Source organism: Hemitrygon akajei, chromosome 10 (assembly GCF_048418815.1).
Source record: "Hemitrygon akajei chromosome 10, sHemAka1.3, whole genome shotgun sequence".
In the NCBI taxonomy this organism is placed as follows: Eukaryota; Metazoa; Chordata; class Chondrichthyes; order Myliobatiformes; family Dasyatidae; genus Hemitrygon; species Hemitrygon akajei.
In genome coordinates, this window is record NC_133133.1 from 140,254,045 (window position 1) to 140,272,166 (window position 18,122).

Genomic DNA, 18,122 nt, shown 5'->3' on the forward strand with positions numbered 1-18,122 from the left:
AACTAGATATACCTGTCTGACTGCTCCTGTGGCTCCTCCCACAGACCCCTGTATAAAGGCGACTGTGGTCTGCTGCTCTCCCTCATTTTCCCAGGATGTAGTGTTGTTCTTCAGTCAATAAAAGCCGATATCTCACTTCCTAAGTCTCAGCGTGAGTTATTGATGGTGCATCAATTTTATTGACTGAAATTTCAACATGGAAACCGCTTTACGCCCAGAACGCCTAGATTTGGACCCCCGAGACCCTGAAGCAGCTCTTGCCTTTGAACACTGGCTTGTGTGCTTCCAATCGTACTTGCAGGAGGTTCGTGCCACCGACTCGGCTGTTCGGCACAGACTTCTCCTCTCGAGGGTCGCCCCAAAAGTTTATTCATTCATCAGGGACCTCTCCAGCTACGAGGGGGCGCTTGCCGCCCTCAAAAGACAGTACCTGCGGCCGGTAAACGCTGTTTATGCACGGCACCGCTTGGCAACACGAAAACAGCGGCCTACGGAGTCGACTGCTGAATTTCTCCGAGCTCTACAGGCACTCGTGCGGACTTGTGACTGCCAAGCGCTCACAGCGGAACAGCATACGGAACTCTTGGTCCGAGACGCTTTTGTGACTGGAGTCCGGTCAGTGTATTTACGCCAGCGGCTGCTGGAAAAAGCTGATCTTACCTTACGCTCCGCGGTAGAGACGGCTGATACATTAGAGGCTGCGCAGCTGTACGCCGAAGCGGTCCAGCCGCGCGATTCCCCGGTTCCGAGCGAATTCGCCAACGCCGCTGCCAGTCGCGGTATCACGAACTCCTCGAATTCGCCGAGTATAAAACACTGTTACTTTTGTGGGCTTCAGAAACATGCCAGAAACAGCTGTCCAGCTCGCGAAGCAACTTGTTCCAGCTGTGGGAAGAAGGGCCATTTCGCCAAGGTCTGTAAATCTAAACCGCGCCCGGGGTCGAGCAGCGCTGCGTCTGAGACCTGAGGGCCACCATTTTGCATGACCGGATGTGGACAACCATCTTTGCCGGCGTCACCAGGCCCCGCCCCTACCTACCCGTGTGCGACCTGGAAGCCGCCATCTTGCATGCCCGGATGTGAGCGGCCATCTTTGCTGGCGTCACCAGGCCCCGCCCCCGACTCGCCATCTTGCATGCCCGGATGTGAGCGGCCATCTTTGCTGGCGTCACCAGGCCCCGCCCCCGACTCGTCCCGTTCAACGCTGGCTTCCGTGACCCTCGACCAAAGCGCTCCGCACCAGCTCGCAAGGTCGATGATGGATATCCTGGTGGAGGGGCACAGGACTAGCTGCCTGTTTGACACGGGCAGCACTGAGAGTTTTATTGACCTGGCCACAGTGAAACGCTGTGGACTCGTGACACGGCCGGTACGTCACAGGATCACCTTGGCTTCTGGGTCGCATTCCACAGACATCCGGGTGGGTTGTGTAGCAACATTGGTGGTGCAGGGCACAGAATATCGGAACTTTGCGTTCCTGGTCATGCCTCGACTGTGCGCACCTGTGCTGTTGGGGCTGGACTTCCAGAGCCATCTCAAAAGTGTGACTAGGCATATGACGGGCCCCTCCCACCACTCACTGTCAGGAATCCTCAGTTTGGTGGGACTTCGCCATATACTCCGTTACCACACGCACATACACACCGACCCACACCTTGTGCTGCTGACACTACTTGCAGCCTCTCCACCCTCAAGATCCCTCCCCCATCGCTGTTCACCAACCTGACCCCCGACTGTAAACCGGTGGCAACTAAAAGTAGGAGGTACAGTGCGGGGGACAGGGCCTTTATTCATTCAGAGGTGCAGCGGCTGCTCGGGGAGGGGATCATTGAGCCGAGCACAAGCCCATGGTGGTCCCAGGTGGTCGTTGTTCGGACTGGGCAGAAAAATAGGATGGTTGTGGACTACAGCCAGACCATCAATAGATTCACGCAGCTTGACGCGTACCCCCTACCCCGCATCGCGGATATGGTCAACCAGATAGCTCAGTACAAGGTGTACTCGACAATTGATCTGAAATCCGCTTATCACCAGCTCCCCATCCGCCCAGAGGACCGCCCCTACACCGCCTTCGAGGCGGGTGGCAGGCTCTATCACTTTCTGCGCGTCCCATTTGGTGTCACAAATGGAGTCTCAGTCTTCCAGAGGGAGATGGACCGGATGGTGGACCAGTACAAACTGAAGGCCACATTTCCCTATCTAGATAACATCACCATCTGTGGTCGCGACTGGTCGGATCATGACGCCAACCTCCAACGATTTTTCCAAGTGGCCGATGCTTTGAACCTCACTTATAACAAGGACAAGTGTGTGTTCAGAACCACACGACTCGCTATCCTTGGGTATGTCGTGGAGAACGGGGTCATTGGCCCTGACCCCGACCGTATGCGCCCCCTGTTAGAACTCCCTCTTCCCACCACTCTCAAGGCCCTCCGGCGGTGCCTGGGTTTTTTTTCCTATTACGCCCAATGGGTTCCCCATTACGCAGACAAGGCCCGCCCCCTGGTCAAGTCTACCACTTTTCCCCTCTCTGCTGAGGCCTGCGCGGCCTTCAGCTGCATTAAAGGGGACATTGCCAAAGCAACGATGCATGCGGTAGACGAGACCATTCCCTTCCAAGTAGAGAGTGACGCCTCTGACGTCGCGCTGGCTGCTACCCTCAATCAGGAAGGCAGACCAGTGGCGTTTTTTTCTCGTACCCTTCAAGGCTCTGAACTTCGGCACTCCGCGGTGGAGAAAGAAGCCCAGGCCATAGTGGAAGCTATTAGGCACTGGAGGCACTATCTCGCCGGCAAAAGGTTCACCTTGCTGACCGACCAGCGCTCGGTTGCGTTCATGTTCAGCAACCAACAGCGGGGCAAAATCAAAAATGATAAAATTTTGCGATGGAGAATAGAACTCTCCACCTACAATTATGATATCCTGTACCGGCCTGGCAGGCTCAATGAACCCTCTGATGCCCTATCCCGGGGTACGTGTGCTAGTGCCCTGCTCGACCAGCTGTATGCCCTTCATGCCCAACTTTGCCACCCGGGGGTCACCCGATTCTACCATTTCATTAAAGCCCGGAACCTGCCGTACTCCCTGGAGGACATCAGGACGATGACCAGGGACTGCCAGATCTGCGCTGAGTGCAAACCGCACTTCTACCGTCCTGACACTGTGCAGCTTGTCAAGGCCACCCGCCCTTTTGAGCGACTGAGTGTTGACTTTAAGGGCCCCCTTCCCTCCACCGACCGCAATGTCTATTTTCTCAGTATTATTGACGAGTACTCGCGATTCCCCTTTGCCGTTCCCTGCCCCGATACTACTACCACGTCGGTCATAAAAGCCCTGCGCCAGCTCTTCACTCTGTTCGGATATCCCTGCTATGTCCACAGTGATAGAGGGTCCTCGTTTATGAGTGACGAGCTGCGCCGGTTCCTGCTAGCTAGGGGCATTGCTACTAGTCGCACCACGAGTTATAATCCCCGGGGGAATGGCCAGGTGGAGAGGGAGAATGCCACAGTGTGGAAGGCCACACTTTTAGCCCTTAAGTCAAAAGGGTTGCCGGACTCCCGATGGCAGGAGGTCCTCCCTGAGGCACTCCACTCTATCCGCTCCCTGTTGTGTACGTCCACTAATGCCACCCCTCACGAACGCCTATTCTCTTTTCCCAGGAAGTCTGTCACTGGGACCACCCTACCAGTTTGGCTGACGTCCCCGGGGCCAGTGCTGCTACGTAAACATGCGAGGAGTAATAAGTACTCCCCGCTGGTCGAGAGGGTTCACCTCCTGCATGCTAATCCCCAGTATGCCTACGTGGTCTTGCCTGATGGGCGGGAGGACACGGTCTCTGTCCGCGACCTGGCGCCCGCAGGAGCAGCAGACCACTACCCCGAGCATTCCACGGTAACTATGCACCCTGTACCCGAGGTGACACCGCACGCACTGTGCCACACCCAGACTCCTCACGACGCTCATGTACCGGGCATCGCGTACGCGTCTATTCCAGGGACCTCGCTCACACGCGAGGGATCCCTGACACCTCCTGTTGGGACAGAACCAACCCACTCTCCGCCTCCGGTGCTAACACCACCTCCGGCACCTGTGCCATCACCACCTCCGGCTCCTGTGCAATCACAGCCGGTGCTACGTAGATCGCAGCGAACGATTCGACCACCTGATAGACTTAACCTGTAAATATACTTGGGGATTTTTTTTTTTAAACAAAGGGGGGGTGAATGTGGTGAACTAGATATACCTGTCTGACTGCTCCTGTGGCTCCTCCCACAGACCCCTGTATAAAGGCGACTGTGGTCTGCTGCTCTCCCTCATTTTCCCAGGATGTAGTGTTGTTCTTCAGTCAATAAAAGCCGATATCTCACTTCCTAAGTCTCAGCGTGAGTTATTGATGGTGCATCAACTACATCCCAGGGTTCTGAACAAGATAGCTGAAAAGATTGTAGATGCATTAGTAAAGATCTTTCAAGAATCCCTAGATTCTGGAGTGGTTCTGGAGGCCTGGCCTGCTGTGTTCCTCCAGCATTTTGTGTATATTACTGCAACTGCTAATGATTTGGATGATGGATTTGATGACTTTGTTTGCAGATGGTACAAAGGTAGATGAAGGGACACATAGTGTTGAGGAAGCAGGGAGTCTGTTGAAGGACTTAGACAGATTAGGAGAATGGGCAAACAAATGGCAGATGAAATTCAGTGTATTGAAGTGTATGGTCATGCACATTGGTAGAAGTAATAAAGGCATAAGCAATTTTCTAAATGAGGAGCATATTCCGATTCTAAATGGGGCAGCATAGTAGCATTGTGATTAGCATAACACTTTACAGTACCTGCGACCCAGGTTCAATTCCCACTGCTGTCTATAAGGAGTTTGGGTGTTCTCCCTGTGACCACGTGGGGTTCCTCTTGGCTCTCCTGTTTCTTCACACAGTCCAAAGGCATACTGGTTAGGTTAATTCATCATTGTAACTTATCCCATGATTAGGCTAGGGCTTAATTGGGGTTTTCTGATCAGTGTGGTTCAAAGGGCCGGAGAGGCCTATTTCGCAGTGTATCTCAATGAATAAATAAATAATTCAGTGGTGCAAAGGGACTTGGGAGTCCTTGTGCAGGACTCCTGAAAGGTTAACTTGCAGGTTGAGTTGGTGGTAAGGAAGAAAAATGCAACGTTAGCATTCATTTCAAGAGGACTAGAATATAAAAGCAAGGCTGTAATGCTGAGGACTGTCTTACGCTGAGAGGTTAGAGAGACTGGGCTTGTACACGCTGGAATTAAGGAGATTGAGAGGGGATCTGATTGTAACATATAAGATTATTAAGGGATTGGACAAGATAGAGGCTGGAAATATGTTCCAGATGCTGGGAGAGTCCAGTACCAGAGGGCATGGTTTAAGAATAAGGGGTAGGTCATTTAGGACAGAGTTAAGGAAAAACTTCTCCCAGAGAGTTGTGGGGGTGTGGAATGCACTGCCTCAGAAGGCAGTGGAGGCCAATTCTCTGGATGCTTTCAAGAAGGAGCTAGATAGGTATCTTATGGATAGGGGAATCAAGGGATATAGGGACAAGGCAGGAACCGGGTATTGATAGTAGATGATCAGCCATGATCTCAGAATGGCGGTGCAGGCTCGAAGGGCTGAATGGTCTACTTCTGCACCTATTGTCTATTGTCTATATATGGCATTGGTCAGAGTGCGTCTGGAGATTTGGGAGCTCCTCATCTAAGAAAGAAGTGGGTCCCGAGGCAGTTCATGAGAATGATTCTGGGCATGAAATGGTTAACTTATGAGAAGCATTTGCTAGCTCTGGGCCTATAGAAGAATGAGGGGGATCTCACTGAAACCTACTGAATATTGAAAATACTAAATAAAATGGACATGGAGAGGATGTTTCCTATAGTGCGGGAGTTTAGGACCAGAAGGCTCAGCCTTAGAATAGAGGGACATCCATTTAGAACAGAGATGAGAAGGAATTTATTTGGCTTGAGGGTGGTGAATCTGTGGAATTCATTGCCTCAGATGGCAATGGCAGCCAAGTCTTGGGTATATTTAAGGCGGAGATTGATTGTTTCTTGATTAGTAAGGGTGTCAAAGCTAACAGGAAGGAGGTAGGAGATTGGGGTTGAGAGGAATTATAAATCAGGCAGGATAGAATGGCGGAACAGTCTCTGGCTGATTGCATAAATTCTGATCTGGTGTCTTATGGTCATACGGTGCCCAAAAGTTCTGCTGCTGTAAAGAGAGGTAAGATACTCGTAAGAAAACAGAAAAAATGAAAGCAAAAAGGCAAGGGAGGAATGCAAAAAGTGAAGGAATAAGAGCAATCTCCAAAAAGCGTATAATGATGATGGAAGGTGAGAGGCTGGTGGTATAAAGCAGAGAGATAAAGGCAGTTAATATTCTGTGGCCGTGGGACATTTCTCGATGTACAGCCCCAGGGATCCTTAGTTAAATGAGCACAACTGAGCTCAGAGTCCTGGAAATTTTAAAGGGCACGTTCTGCCAGTACATATCAATTGGCAGAACCTCATCTCTTCGTGACTCTGTCAGAGAACCTTGCGGTAATGAGGTCAGTTGAACAGTCGGGTTACGCTCTTCCGAGTATGTGGACTCTGAAAGAATCGGGGTAATTTCCATTTTCCACACTTGCCACAGTGCAATGTCCTCCTTGCAAAATTTCATTTGGGTAATTGGGTATTCAAGGGTTTATAAAGGCTCCAATTCAAAAATATTTAGGCTTTTACTAAGGAAATTGCTGAAAATGTAAGCTAATATAATAAGAAGCAAAATAGAGTAACTGTACCCACAGTCCAGGTAATCCAATTGAAAGATTATGAAATGAACCTCAGAATATAATATGAAAGTATAAAGAAGGATACAAATATGTGTGATTAATTTCCATGCTGAATTATATTACCAACAGACTATGAAAAGAAACTTGAAATTGTATTAATGGGATGAAGTCAGAAGGGGGAGAAAATAAACAAAATACGTAATTGTAAAGAATTTTCAGCAATGGATCACTCAACCACAAACTCTGCATGGTCCTGGTGAAGAGTCTTGACCCGAAATGTCAGCTCTGTATTCCAAATTTAGTCTTGACCTTCCATGCAAAGCACAATACCATTCATTGCATATCATTTGTGGGTCAATTGTACAAAAGCTGCCATCCTCTGTGAATCTAACAGTAGAGGAGCAGAACTTGGACAGATGCTGTTAGATATCTACATTTAACTGCACATCTGCTCCTGGATTTGCAGTTTTCTTACATAGATAGGGCAAAAAACATTAGCTCCATCTTTATTTTTCATTAAGTTCTGGTCCATGTACGATAATGTAATGGGAAATTGTTTTTCACCTCACACTATTCTCAGCACATTAACAATATAGTATATTTGAAATAAAGTTACCTTGCGTAGATTGCTTCATCAACTTATTTAGCATGCCTTTTCACAATTATTCACATCTTAAAAAGCTGGATACCTGCCCAGACATAATCCTTCCTTGCATCAACAAACCAGTTGGTATGCTGCACATAATGAAGTCAGAATACAATAGATTGAAATAACTTACTGCTTCTGGGATGTTCAACAATTTATCCAATTACCAAGCATATTTAGAACAATTTGTTCACTCTTTTGCATGCTTTCTAACTCCAGCAACTTGTCAACTGTCAAGGATGTCTTTAAAAATAATACTTCCTGCAGTCTAACATATGTTATGATTAAGAATGAACAAAAATCAACTTATGCTTGCCATTTTGGAAAATATTTTTTTTTGGAGAGGAGTAGCATATTTAATCTCTAAAAGTGCATTTAAATTTTATGAGTTTAGGAAGTTGCCTTTTTCAATTTGCATCAGGGTAATGAAATATAATTATGCAATAAGTCACCTGAGGTAATTATTGCAAGCTGTGATAAATTTGTTGGTAGAATTGCCATTCCTACTAATAGCTGGGTCTTACAGTCTTGTTCTCTATGGACTGAAGAGATCTACTGAGATTCAACGTACTTGTTCCATCATACGTTTTGCAGCTATCAAATATGTTGATCCCTGCCATGCTATTAATTCAGTATGAGGTGTCAAAAGAGGTCTTGTTAGTGTAAACAGCCAAACACCCATTTTTCAGAAAATAAATGAGCTCACATTAAGAACACATCTGCTACCCATTGGTGAAGATGGAGTTTATTGTCACCTTGCAGTTTGCTCATCACATTTACAGGCATGATATAGATGAAGTAAGACACTAATGTATCCAGGTGGTCACGGTATGGGTAATCCAAACATATGATGTGTCCCAATTAACTGGGATCCACTGTAATGGGAAGTGAGATTTATTTGGGGAGCTTATTTCAGCCACATAGCATATCAGAATCAGATTTATTATCACTGGCATGTATCAACTGCCTTTCTTGTATGTTGCAAAGTTCGATGACAAAGAAGAAATGATGTGTGCATTGTCCTCAGAAGATCATCTGATTTAATGAATATTTATGTTATAGAAATCAATGATATAAGGTTCTTTAGATTTGGTGTTGCATATTGCATGTTTGAGTAGTTTCAGGGTAAGCTTACATCGATAAACCTTTTCTGACTTTAACAATTACATTAAATAATGAGTATACCTTCCAGTACATTAACGATGGCTAATGGAGTCCCTGTACAAAGATTTGCAAAGGAAGTTTATCAAACAAACTTAACAAACAGTACAACATGCTGGAAGAACTCAGCAGGTCGGGGAGCATCTGTGGAACTGAGCAGACAACGTTTCGGGCCGAGACCCTATCCTCAGGCATAAGAAGTTCTTTGAACTATCATAAAAACACTTTAGTAAACACATTCTTGAATGCACAAACACAAACTGAGTAAATACATTTTTGCTACCTTAATCCCTTGTTTACTGTATTTACATCTTATCAGCAATGGAAGAGATCACTTTTGCGTAAATCCAAAGTGTAAGGGATTTATTGCCAGGTAGATTCTGAATTTAATTTAATTCACTGAATATCAAAGTAAAAGTATTCATTATTTCTTTATGAATGATTGATCTGCAAATGTAAACTTTAATCTACAATTTACAGAGGTTCACCATTTGTACTTCGTTTGGAATGAGCAGTGTCCAAATATACTCTCAGTATCCATTTTATTAGCTATCTCCTGCACAGGAGGTACCTAATAAAGTGGCTACTGAGTGTATGTTTATGGTCTTCTGCTGCTGTTGCCCATCCTCTGCAAGGTTCAACATGTTGCCCATTCAAAGATTTTCTTCTGTACCACAGTTGTAATGCATGGCTAATTGAGTTATTTGTTGCTTTTCTGTCAACTTGAACCAGTCTGGCCATTCTCCTAAGACCTCCGTCATTAACAAGGCATTTTTGTCCATGGAACTGCAACTCACCAGATATCCTTTTCTTTATTTTTCACACCATTCTCTGTAAACTAGAGACTGTTGTGCGTGAAAATCCCAGGAAATTAGGGGTTTCTGAGATATTCAAAGCCCTTCTGTTGGCGGATCATTCCACAGTGAAAATCACTTAGGCCACATTTATTCTCCATATTCTCATGTTTGGGCTGAACAACTGAACCTTTGACCATGTCCGTATGCCTTTTGCATTGAGTTGCTGTCTCATGATTGGCTGGTTATATATTAGCATTAATGAGCAAAGGTACCTAATAAAGTGGCCACTGACTGGAAATGTACTATTTCTAAGAGAATTACTGGGTATTCTTAAAATCTTTGCAATTATATACTGTATATCTGGATATTAGTTCAGGAGTTTAGAGGACTTCTTAACTGCATGATTGTTGAGAATGTTTATAAGTAAAGATTATTTAGAAGATTTTTAAAATGGTGCACAGTTCAAGAACTTCTCCATTCGCAGATGACATAATCACAAGTTCTGTCCTGGATATTCCTAAGGTCATGATTTTTATCTATAATGCAGAGGTGACCCTTGAAGTCCATCTGTCTTATTTGAGGAGTGATGAAATTAATCCCAACTCTGTGCCTGTTATAAGAATCACCCCTTATAACAATGATTAGTGAGGCACAGAAAGATCTGTATTTACCGACAAGTACCTTTATTGTCTAAGCTAACAAGTATGTGAATTCATATACTAAATGCCTTGTGTGCACACCTGCTAAGTATCCTTGACTCTCCTGAACAGTCAAAGAATAGCAAAGGTATTACCTGGGCAAAGGAGTCTACACTGGCCAGGCATTCCTCATAGTCCCGATTCACTCGCCACATATTCCACATAGGGTCGCTCACACTTGTATCTGTGATGGTTATTCTTAGAAGTTACTGCCACCAGCGCACATGAAGTATCCACTTTTATATCCGTTTTTACCAATTCAAATATCACATAGCTGTGTCATTGCCCACAGGTCATGTGTCTGACCTTTACACCATGTTATTGGCTATGCTCCAAGATAGCATCCATTTATTCCCCTCTTCCCATCATGAAGTCAATAATTTATGTCTCCTTGCTCTAAATCAGCAACCAGCTTAAATCAGTCCAGGCAGGCACCAATCCCAAGATTCACAAACCTGCATGTTATATCCAACCAAAGAACATCTCACAAATAACTTCTTATTTGGAAATTATCTCCAGTCCAGCAGATTATCTGGGGCATCATTGTGTCTTCTTTAAAACATTGATCAAGTCAAGCACTTCAAGCTCACAAAATGGAGAACAGAGTGTCTTGAAAAATGGCAGTCTCCATCCCCAAGCATACAGCAAGAACTGTTTCCACTGTCTTCGACTCATTCAAATTCACTGATTTGTAGTCTGTTGTTCTTTCTCGCCAACAATGCCCCTACCTTTTCTTGACATTGTTGCATTCTTTTCTCACCTCTGTGTTTTCGGCCAATTTCACTTTCAAAGGTTCCTATTAATAACCATTGTCCTATCAGACAGTACATCCCACGTCCTAACTACTTACTGTGTAAGAGAGCTTCTCATGTCATCTTTGGCTGTTTTGTCTCTAGTTTACCTTAGCTTTGTGCCATTAGCATCAGTTCCCCATTATTCACTCTGCGTGAAACAAGTTTTTTAGCACCACGATTTCCTTTTAACCATATTGAAGACCATTGATCTCAGCTCTGACATTCTATCCAGGTAATTGTAATCCCTCATCACTGATGCACAGAACAAATGTTCTCTTTCACTATCTTGGTATATTAATATGCACTCAGACCTAGCAGTCTTCCTAATGCACTCCTCTGCCTGGAAGACTTTTGCAGGCTCTGGCATGGGTGGTCTTAGGCAGTCCACAGAATTGAAGGTTACTTGCTTCCAGTGCACTTCTGTAGATTCTGATGTTGTATGAAGAGTCGGTTTGGGGACAGGAGACACTTCAACAGATAAGTTGGGAGCTACTTGAAAGGTTGAACTGCTGTTTCTATGACTTACATAAGCTTTTGTGAACATCCAGTGAATAAACTCGATGTTCTCAATTCCATCTCAAATCTTCTCAAATTTGAGTGACTGAGGGCCAGAGGTTCCCACAAGACAACAGAAATGTTACACTTCTTCAAGAAAGATTTGAATATATCCATGAAACTTTCTCTCTGTCCATCTAGCAATCTCCTCTCATGACAGAATAATAGAGTTGCTGGTTCACAATGCCAAAGACCTGGCTTCAACCCTTATCTCAGATGCTGTTTGTGTGGAGTTGGCATGTTCTCTGTGTGACTGTATGAGTTTCTTCTGGCCATCCTCGTTTCCTCCCACATTTCAAAGATGTGTGAACTATAGGTTAATTATCCAAGCAACACACACAAAATGCTGGAGGAACCCAGCAGGCCATGCCAGACAATGTTTCGGGCCGACTGTACTTTTTTCCATAGATGCTGCCTTGCCTGCTGAGTTCCTCCAGCATTCTGTGTCTGTTGATTGGATTTCCAGCATCTGCAGATTTTCTCTTGTTTGAGGTTAACTATCCACTGCAAATTGCCTCTAGGGTGCAGTTATGGAACACAATCTGTTGGAGAGGGGGATGATGATGGGAATGTGGGGAGAATAAAAAAGGGGATTAGTGTAATATGTGTGATTAATGGTCAGCAGAGACCAAATAGACTAAAAGGGCCTGTTTCTATGTTAAATCACTCTCTGACTAGCCACTTTAACAGCCAGTTCACCTGTCCTTATGTATGCTTGAAAATGTAAAGTCATAATGGATAATTTTGTTATTCATTATCCAGTGCTAATCAAAAGCCACTTTAGAAACTCAAGACAATTTCAGACTATCCTTATTGCCATATCTCCCACTGAACTTGCCATCACTCATTCCTAGACCTAACCAGAGGAAATAATCTCTCTGCAACCTTTGATTAATCTTTTATTTTTCAATGCAATCACCTTCTATTCTAACACTTTCTCGTACTTTCTCTAATGGACTACTCCCTCATTGCAGTAATCAGTCTTGTGAATTTGTCTAACTCTGGCTATAGTAAAAAAAAGAAAACACTCATCAGGTCAGGAGACCCTCCAACTCAAATTATTGACTCTTTCTCTTCCCACAGATCTGGCTTGACCTGAATATTTTCAGCATTTTCAATTTTTGTTTTATGCACCCAGAATATGGTCTATAGATTACCACATCTAAATGGAATGGAATCTAAATGAGATGTCTCTTTACGGTACTAGTGACCAGGGTTCAATTCCCTCCAATGACAATGAGTTTGTACCTTCTCCCCATGACTGCAAATGTTTCTTCCGGGTGCTCTGGTTTCCTCCCACAGTCCAAAGACCTACATACCTGTTGGTAGGTTAATTGGTCATTGTAAAATGTCCCATGATTAGGCTAAGTTTAAACTGGGGGAATTGCTGGGTGGGGTGGCTCGAGGACTAGAAGAGTCTAATCTGCACCCAATAAATAAATAAACAAACAGCTCCCATTCACTCATTAATCAGAAACCTTATTCTTAGAAATTTATCCCATTTTCAGCCCAGAGAAGTCTCTAATCCCCTTGATTCCTTACAGTTTGGCAAACTGCAAATCTCTCTTTCCTAATTATGATGAAGGTCTCCAACCTGAGCATTAATTCTCTCCACATAATTAACCTGACCTACTGAGGATTTTCAGCATTGTCTGCTTTCATTCTACATTCCACGCTTTGCCACTATGTTTTTTAAGACCCAAGCTAAGTAGCTCTTTCTTTTCATAAAGAGACCATCCATTTCTTAAAATGAGGTCTCACCCAAGCTATGTAAAATCACAGCAAGGCATTTACAGTAAAGGTGAACATACCATTTGCCTTCCTAATTGCTTGCTGTTCCTACCTATTTACTTTCAGATCTCATGAACTAGCCATGCGAAAATCCCCTTTATACCAACATTTACAAGCTTCTTACCATTGTGAAGTATACTGCTTGCCTGTTCTTCTCCCCATTTTCTCACATTGTACACCAGTTGTCTTCTTGTTGCTCTATCTGTCCACCTTTGCAGACATCATCTCTTTGTAGTTCACTTTGCCAGACAGCTTTATATAATCAACAAAATTGCATTGTTTGTGTTCTGTCTTTTCATCGATTGCACATACCTGACAGCCAATAGTGACCCCTTTGGTCACAATCATAATGTTCTCTAGGACACAAGTAATCACTTGATATCATTCAGATATGCTTATGCGATAATGTAATCTCCACTAAATTCAGTACTTACTTCATTTCCAATCTTGTTGATCTGAACTAGTTTCTTCTCCAGAGAACAGATTTAATCCTTCCAAGGCTACGTACATGACCTCTGGTTCTGTATCTCTCTCTTCTGGTAAGACGGCAGAGTGTGCAAATGCAGCTCCTCTCTGGAGCCAACCAAAGGTGCTTTTATTCTTTGTAAAATTAGTTTTTACAATCCAAAGACAATTCTACTCCAAGAATATCAGGTATCGCAGTGCAACTCCATCAGTGAGCTGCTCATTGATCAGAGTAGCTGGACTGGTGTCGGATCTTGGAGAGAGAGAGAGAGGGCCAGGATGTTGAAAGAGAGTTGGCTGAGGTGTCGAGGAGCCCTTTGGAAAATCGGAGGATTCTGCCGGTATGTCGGAGGAGCCGGTTTGGATTCAGAAGAGCTGACCTGGCTGCAGGCTGTGTTGTTGACCGCTACTCAGAAGTATTGAATTTGGTGCCGTATATGTGGGAAAATATCTCAGACATTTCACTTGCAATTGCAAGATTCTGTTAGACAGTGATAATGTAAGCTGCTGCAGGCCTGTTACCTTTGTCTGGTGGGGGGACAGATGACATGGGAGCTGTGTAGCCTCGTTTATAGGCCTCAAGCCTCAGGCTTGCCTGCTGCTGCAGGCCAGGTGAGAGACACAGAAGTGTTTACAGCATGGTGTCCAAGCTTGGCTGGGACCTGGCCTCTCCCATGTTTGACGGGGTGAAACGACAGGCTGGATTGTGTGCATCTGTACACTGCTAAGAGACTATAGCATCGATTGCTGGATATTGTCACTCAGGGTCTTGGACCATATTTATGTTTTCCTTTTGAGTGAATATGCTTCTTTGGTTGCTATTTTGAATTATGTTACTTGCCATTTTTGAATGGCTGCTTGCTATTTTGAATGTTTTACACCTTGATCCCAGAGGAATGCTGTCTCGTTCAGCTGTATCTATGTATGGTTTGAATGATAATTAAACTTGATCTGATTTGACTTTACACCAAATCTTATTTTGATAGTGGCAAATTTCTATGGATCAATTGGTTTTCGGTAACAACACAGCAACATTGCCTTATCACAGTTTTCAATAACCTTCCACAGACCCTAGGACAGCATAGTGATAAGTGCAATCACTTTACAGTGCCAGCAATCACCAGTTTGGGTTCAATAGCCACCACTGTCTGTATGGAGTTTGTGATTGTGTTGGTGCTGGACACATGGTGACACTTGCAGACATAATGCTCATACCGTGTTAGTCGTTGATGCAAAATGACACATTTCACTGTATGTTTCAATTCGACGTACATGTGACAAATAAAGCTAATGTTTTTGAATCTTCTTCCATGGAGTTGACATTCCTTTCACTTCTGAGACGGGTTTTTACACCTGAGGGCATCATAGGAAGCTGCTGCAATATTAACATGTAGTTTGAAGTCAGATCTGCTGTGGGGGTTATCAACAGCAGCTGAGAGAAGCTGGGCTGATCAGAATAGAATGGCAGGGGGACTCTCCAGTTCTGCACTCAACTTCTTACTTCTTGAAGACATGAGTGTCTGTTATCATTCTGCTGATATGAAGCTTGTCACTGTTTTTCAGGTAATTCTTTACCCGACTTCCAATAGTCCAAAGGCACCCGAATTGCACAAGATGGTTACTCCAAAAAATAGCCAAGATTCAGATCTGAAAATTCGGCTAGCAGTAAGAATGGATAAACCTCCTAACATGAAGCATTGTGGGTAAGTCTGCGGTAGTAATGAAACTTTTTACAGATGGAAAGCATGACAGCGGGTTTCTGGTACACATGAAATCTGGGGACATTAGAGGGAAATGGTTCTTGCCATTTGCAGGAGTTTACAGTATCACATTCAGTTGCACTGGATTTAGGAAGTCAGGGTTTTTTTTGAAATCATTTAAGTTGTGCAGAACATGATTATCCAATGTACCTAGTGGGAGACATTGAAGATTCTTTTCATAAATACTGCCTCACTGTTAACGTTAGAAATGATGGAATATCCTCTATTGAGCCTGCTTGATCCTGACCTCTCTGTATTGACTCAACAAATGAAAGGCCAACATGCTCTAATTAATTTAACACTGATATATTGTGTTAAATTAGTTAAAATATACATCACTAGCATTTCCTTTGTTTGCTATTTGAAGAAAGACTCTTGCTCACTTAATGACTTTATATCGCCCGAGAAAATGGTGAAGAAACATAGGCTGCATCTGTGGAGGGAAACAAACAGGCGACATTTTGTCCCAAGATCCTTCATCAGGCCTTTCCTCCATCTGGCAGAACTGGTACCCCCCCCCCCCCACTTAACACCATCTCTTACAGCTCCTCCTACTTTCTGTAGAGCACAGAGGTATTGCCATGGGCCCTCGCATGGGCCTAGCTATGCCTCCCTTTTTGTTGGCTCCATGGAACAGTGTGTGTTGCAAACCCACACCAGTAACACATCACAACTCTTTCTCCACTACATTGGAAAACACTTTTGGTGCTGCTTCCAGCGCCCGGCAGAGCTAGTCAATTTTATCAATTTCACCATCAACTTACACCCCATTCTCAAATTTACTTGGTGTATCTCCAGCACTTCCTTCTCTTTCCCTGAACTCTTTGTCTCCAGTTATCTACCAATATCTTTTACAAATGTACTGACTCCCACTGTTACCTTGACTATGCCTCTTCCCACCTTGTCACTTGCAAAGATGCTATTCTCTTTTCTCAGTTACTTCATCTCCACTCTGTCTCTTCTCATGATGTGGCTTTGATTCAAGGATATGTCAGATGTTCCCTTTTTTCAGAAAATGGGGTTTCTCCTGCACCACTGCCTATGCTGCCTTCACACATATCTCCTTCCTTTCCTGCACATCTCTCTACATTTTATCTCCACCCCATCCCCATTACCAACATAGCAGTCCTTGTCGTCATCTACCGCTCTTTGAGCTTTCGCATACAACGCATAATTCTCTGTAAATTGAGCCACCAGGCACACCTGCCCCCTCTGTTCCGCTCTTCACTTTCCACAGGAAATAGTCTCTCTGCAACTCCCTTATCCACTCACCCTTCCCTACCAATCATCCCCCAGGCATAATTATGATGACTGATAATGCTGTTTTAACACTATTAAAAGGTGGTAATTTCTAAGTCTCTGTATGGTACAATTTGTAGTATATTGTGGTTCAGATTTTATCTGGGCTAATGAATACATATAAACTGTAGGAGGCATCACTAGAAATGTAAAGCACATAAGTGTCTAACAATAAGCAACAATGTGCAGAGATGTATGATTAGAATATGGTAATTGAAATTAGTAAAGGTGGGATGAAAGCTTCAAAGATAGTCTTAAATATATCTGTGAATATGGTGCTGAGTCTAAGAAGAATGCTGTCCTCTGTACCACTAATATGATGAACTGACAAGCGAGGCTTCGGGCCTACTCCATGGTACGGACCTGAGGATCCAATTTTGTTTGGAATGTTGTTGTTGCTTCAATTGTTTACATAATTTGTGTTTTTCCACCTTTCTCTTGCACATCAGATGTTGGTCTTTTTTCTTTCATTGGGTTCTTTCGGGTTTCTTGCTTTGTGGCTACTTATAAGCAAACAAATCTCAAGGTTTTATAATTTATACACTCTTTGATAATAAATATACTTTGAATCTCAAATATTATAATCAATAGATTATCTTTAATGTAACAATATTTTAGTTGTTTAGAACTAATGCTTGTAAATGTTGTAGGAAGGTGTTGCAGTTCCTTTATTTTTCTGTATATGGTTGTGAATTCAAAAGTCATTTGTCCAATCCATAAAATGAGTCAATTGACACATTACAGGGGGGTGGGTGGGGTGAAGGATATGACTGTTGCTTTCTTATTTACAGCAGAACCTGTGTGTAAATCATTTAGTTTGATCAGCCCTGGGTTTGTGCTCTACCAGCTGAAGATTTTCTAAAAAAGGAACGCATTGCAGTTTGTGGTTCATATTCCCTTCACAATTTTGATTTCACTGAATATGCAGGAATTTGAATTTCAGCCTTATAATCAAAGGCAAAGATTCATGAGCCATTTTAATAAACTACTCAAGAGCAAGGATAAATTTTACACTCAGTTGACCTTCTCTCTCTGTGATTCTATCCTTAAGTATCAATGGTATTAATTATTTTACAGCTCCTGCTCCCATTAAATATAATGTCCTCAGGTGATCTATTCTTGACCCTTTTGGGCAACAATATTAGAAAATGTGCTGTCAGTTTTCATGTGGACACAGTTGACATATGTCTCACCAGCTCCCTTACACCCTTCATTGTTTCCAACTTCTCTGACACCATGTTCAGTATCCCCTGCTGGAGAGGATGGAAATTTCTCTAAATTTGATCATTGCCTGATCGTAAGCCTATGAAGGTGTAGCTCAGTCAGGTTCACGGGTTGAATAGAAAAGTCAGTGCCTCACAGCA

The 18,122-nt window shown here is 43.8% G+C and overlaps 1 protein-coding gene across 13 annotated transcripts in view; it reads left to right on the top strand.

Annotated features, from left to right (window-relative positions):
• Positions 1–18,122, top strand: part of cadps2 (Ca++-dependent secretion activator 2) — a 669,949-nt gene that overhangs the window by 343,961 nt on the left and 307,866 nt on the right. For all 13 annotated transcript variants that reach the window (XM_073059126.1, XM_073059121.1, XM_073059123.1 and 10 more), the window contains exon 8: positions 15,263–15,402. In XM_073059126.1, coding sequence (XP_072915227.1) covers positions 15,263–15,402 — 140 coding nt within the window. The remainder of the gene's footprint in view (positions 1–15,262; positions 15,403–18,122) is intronic.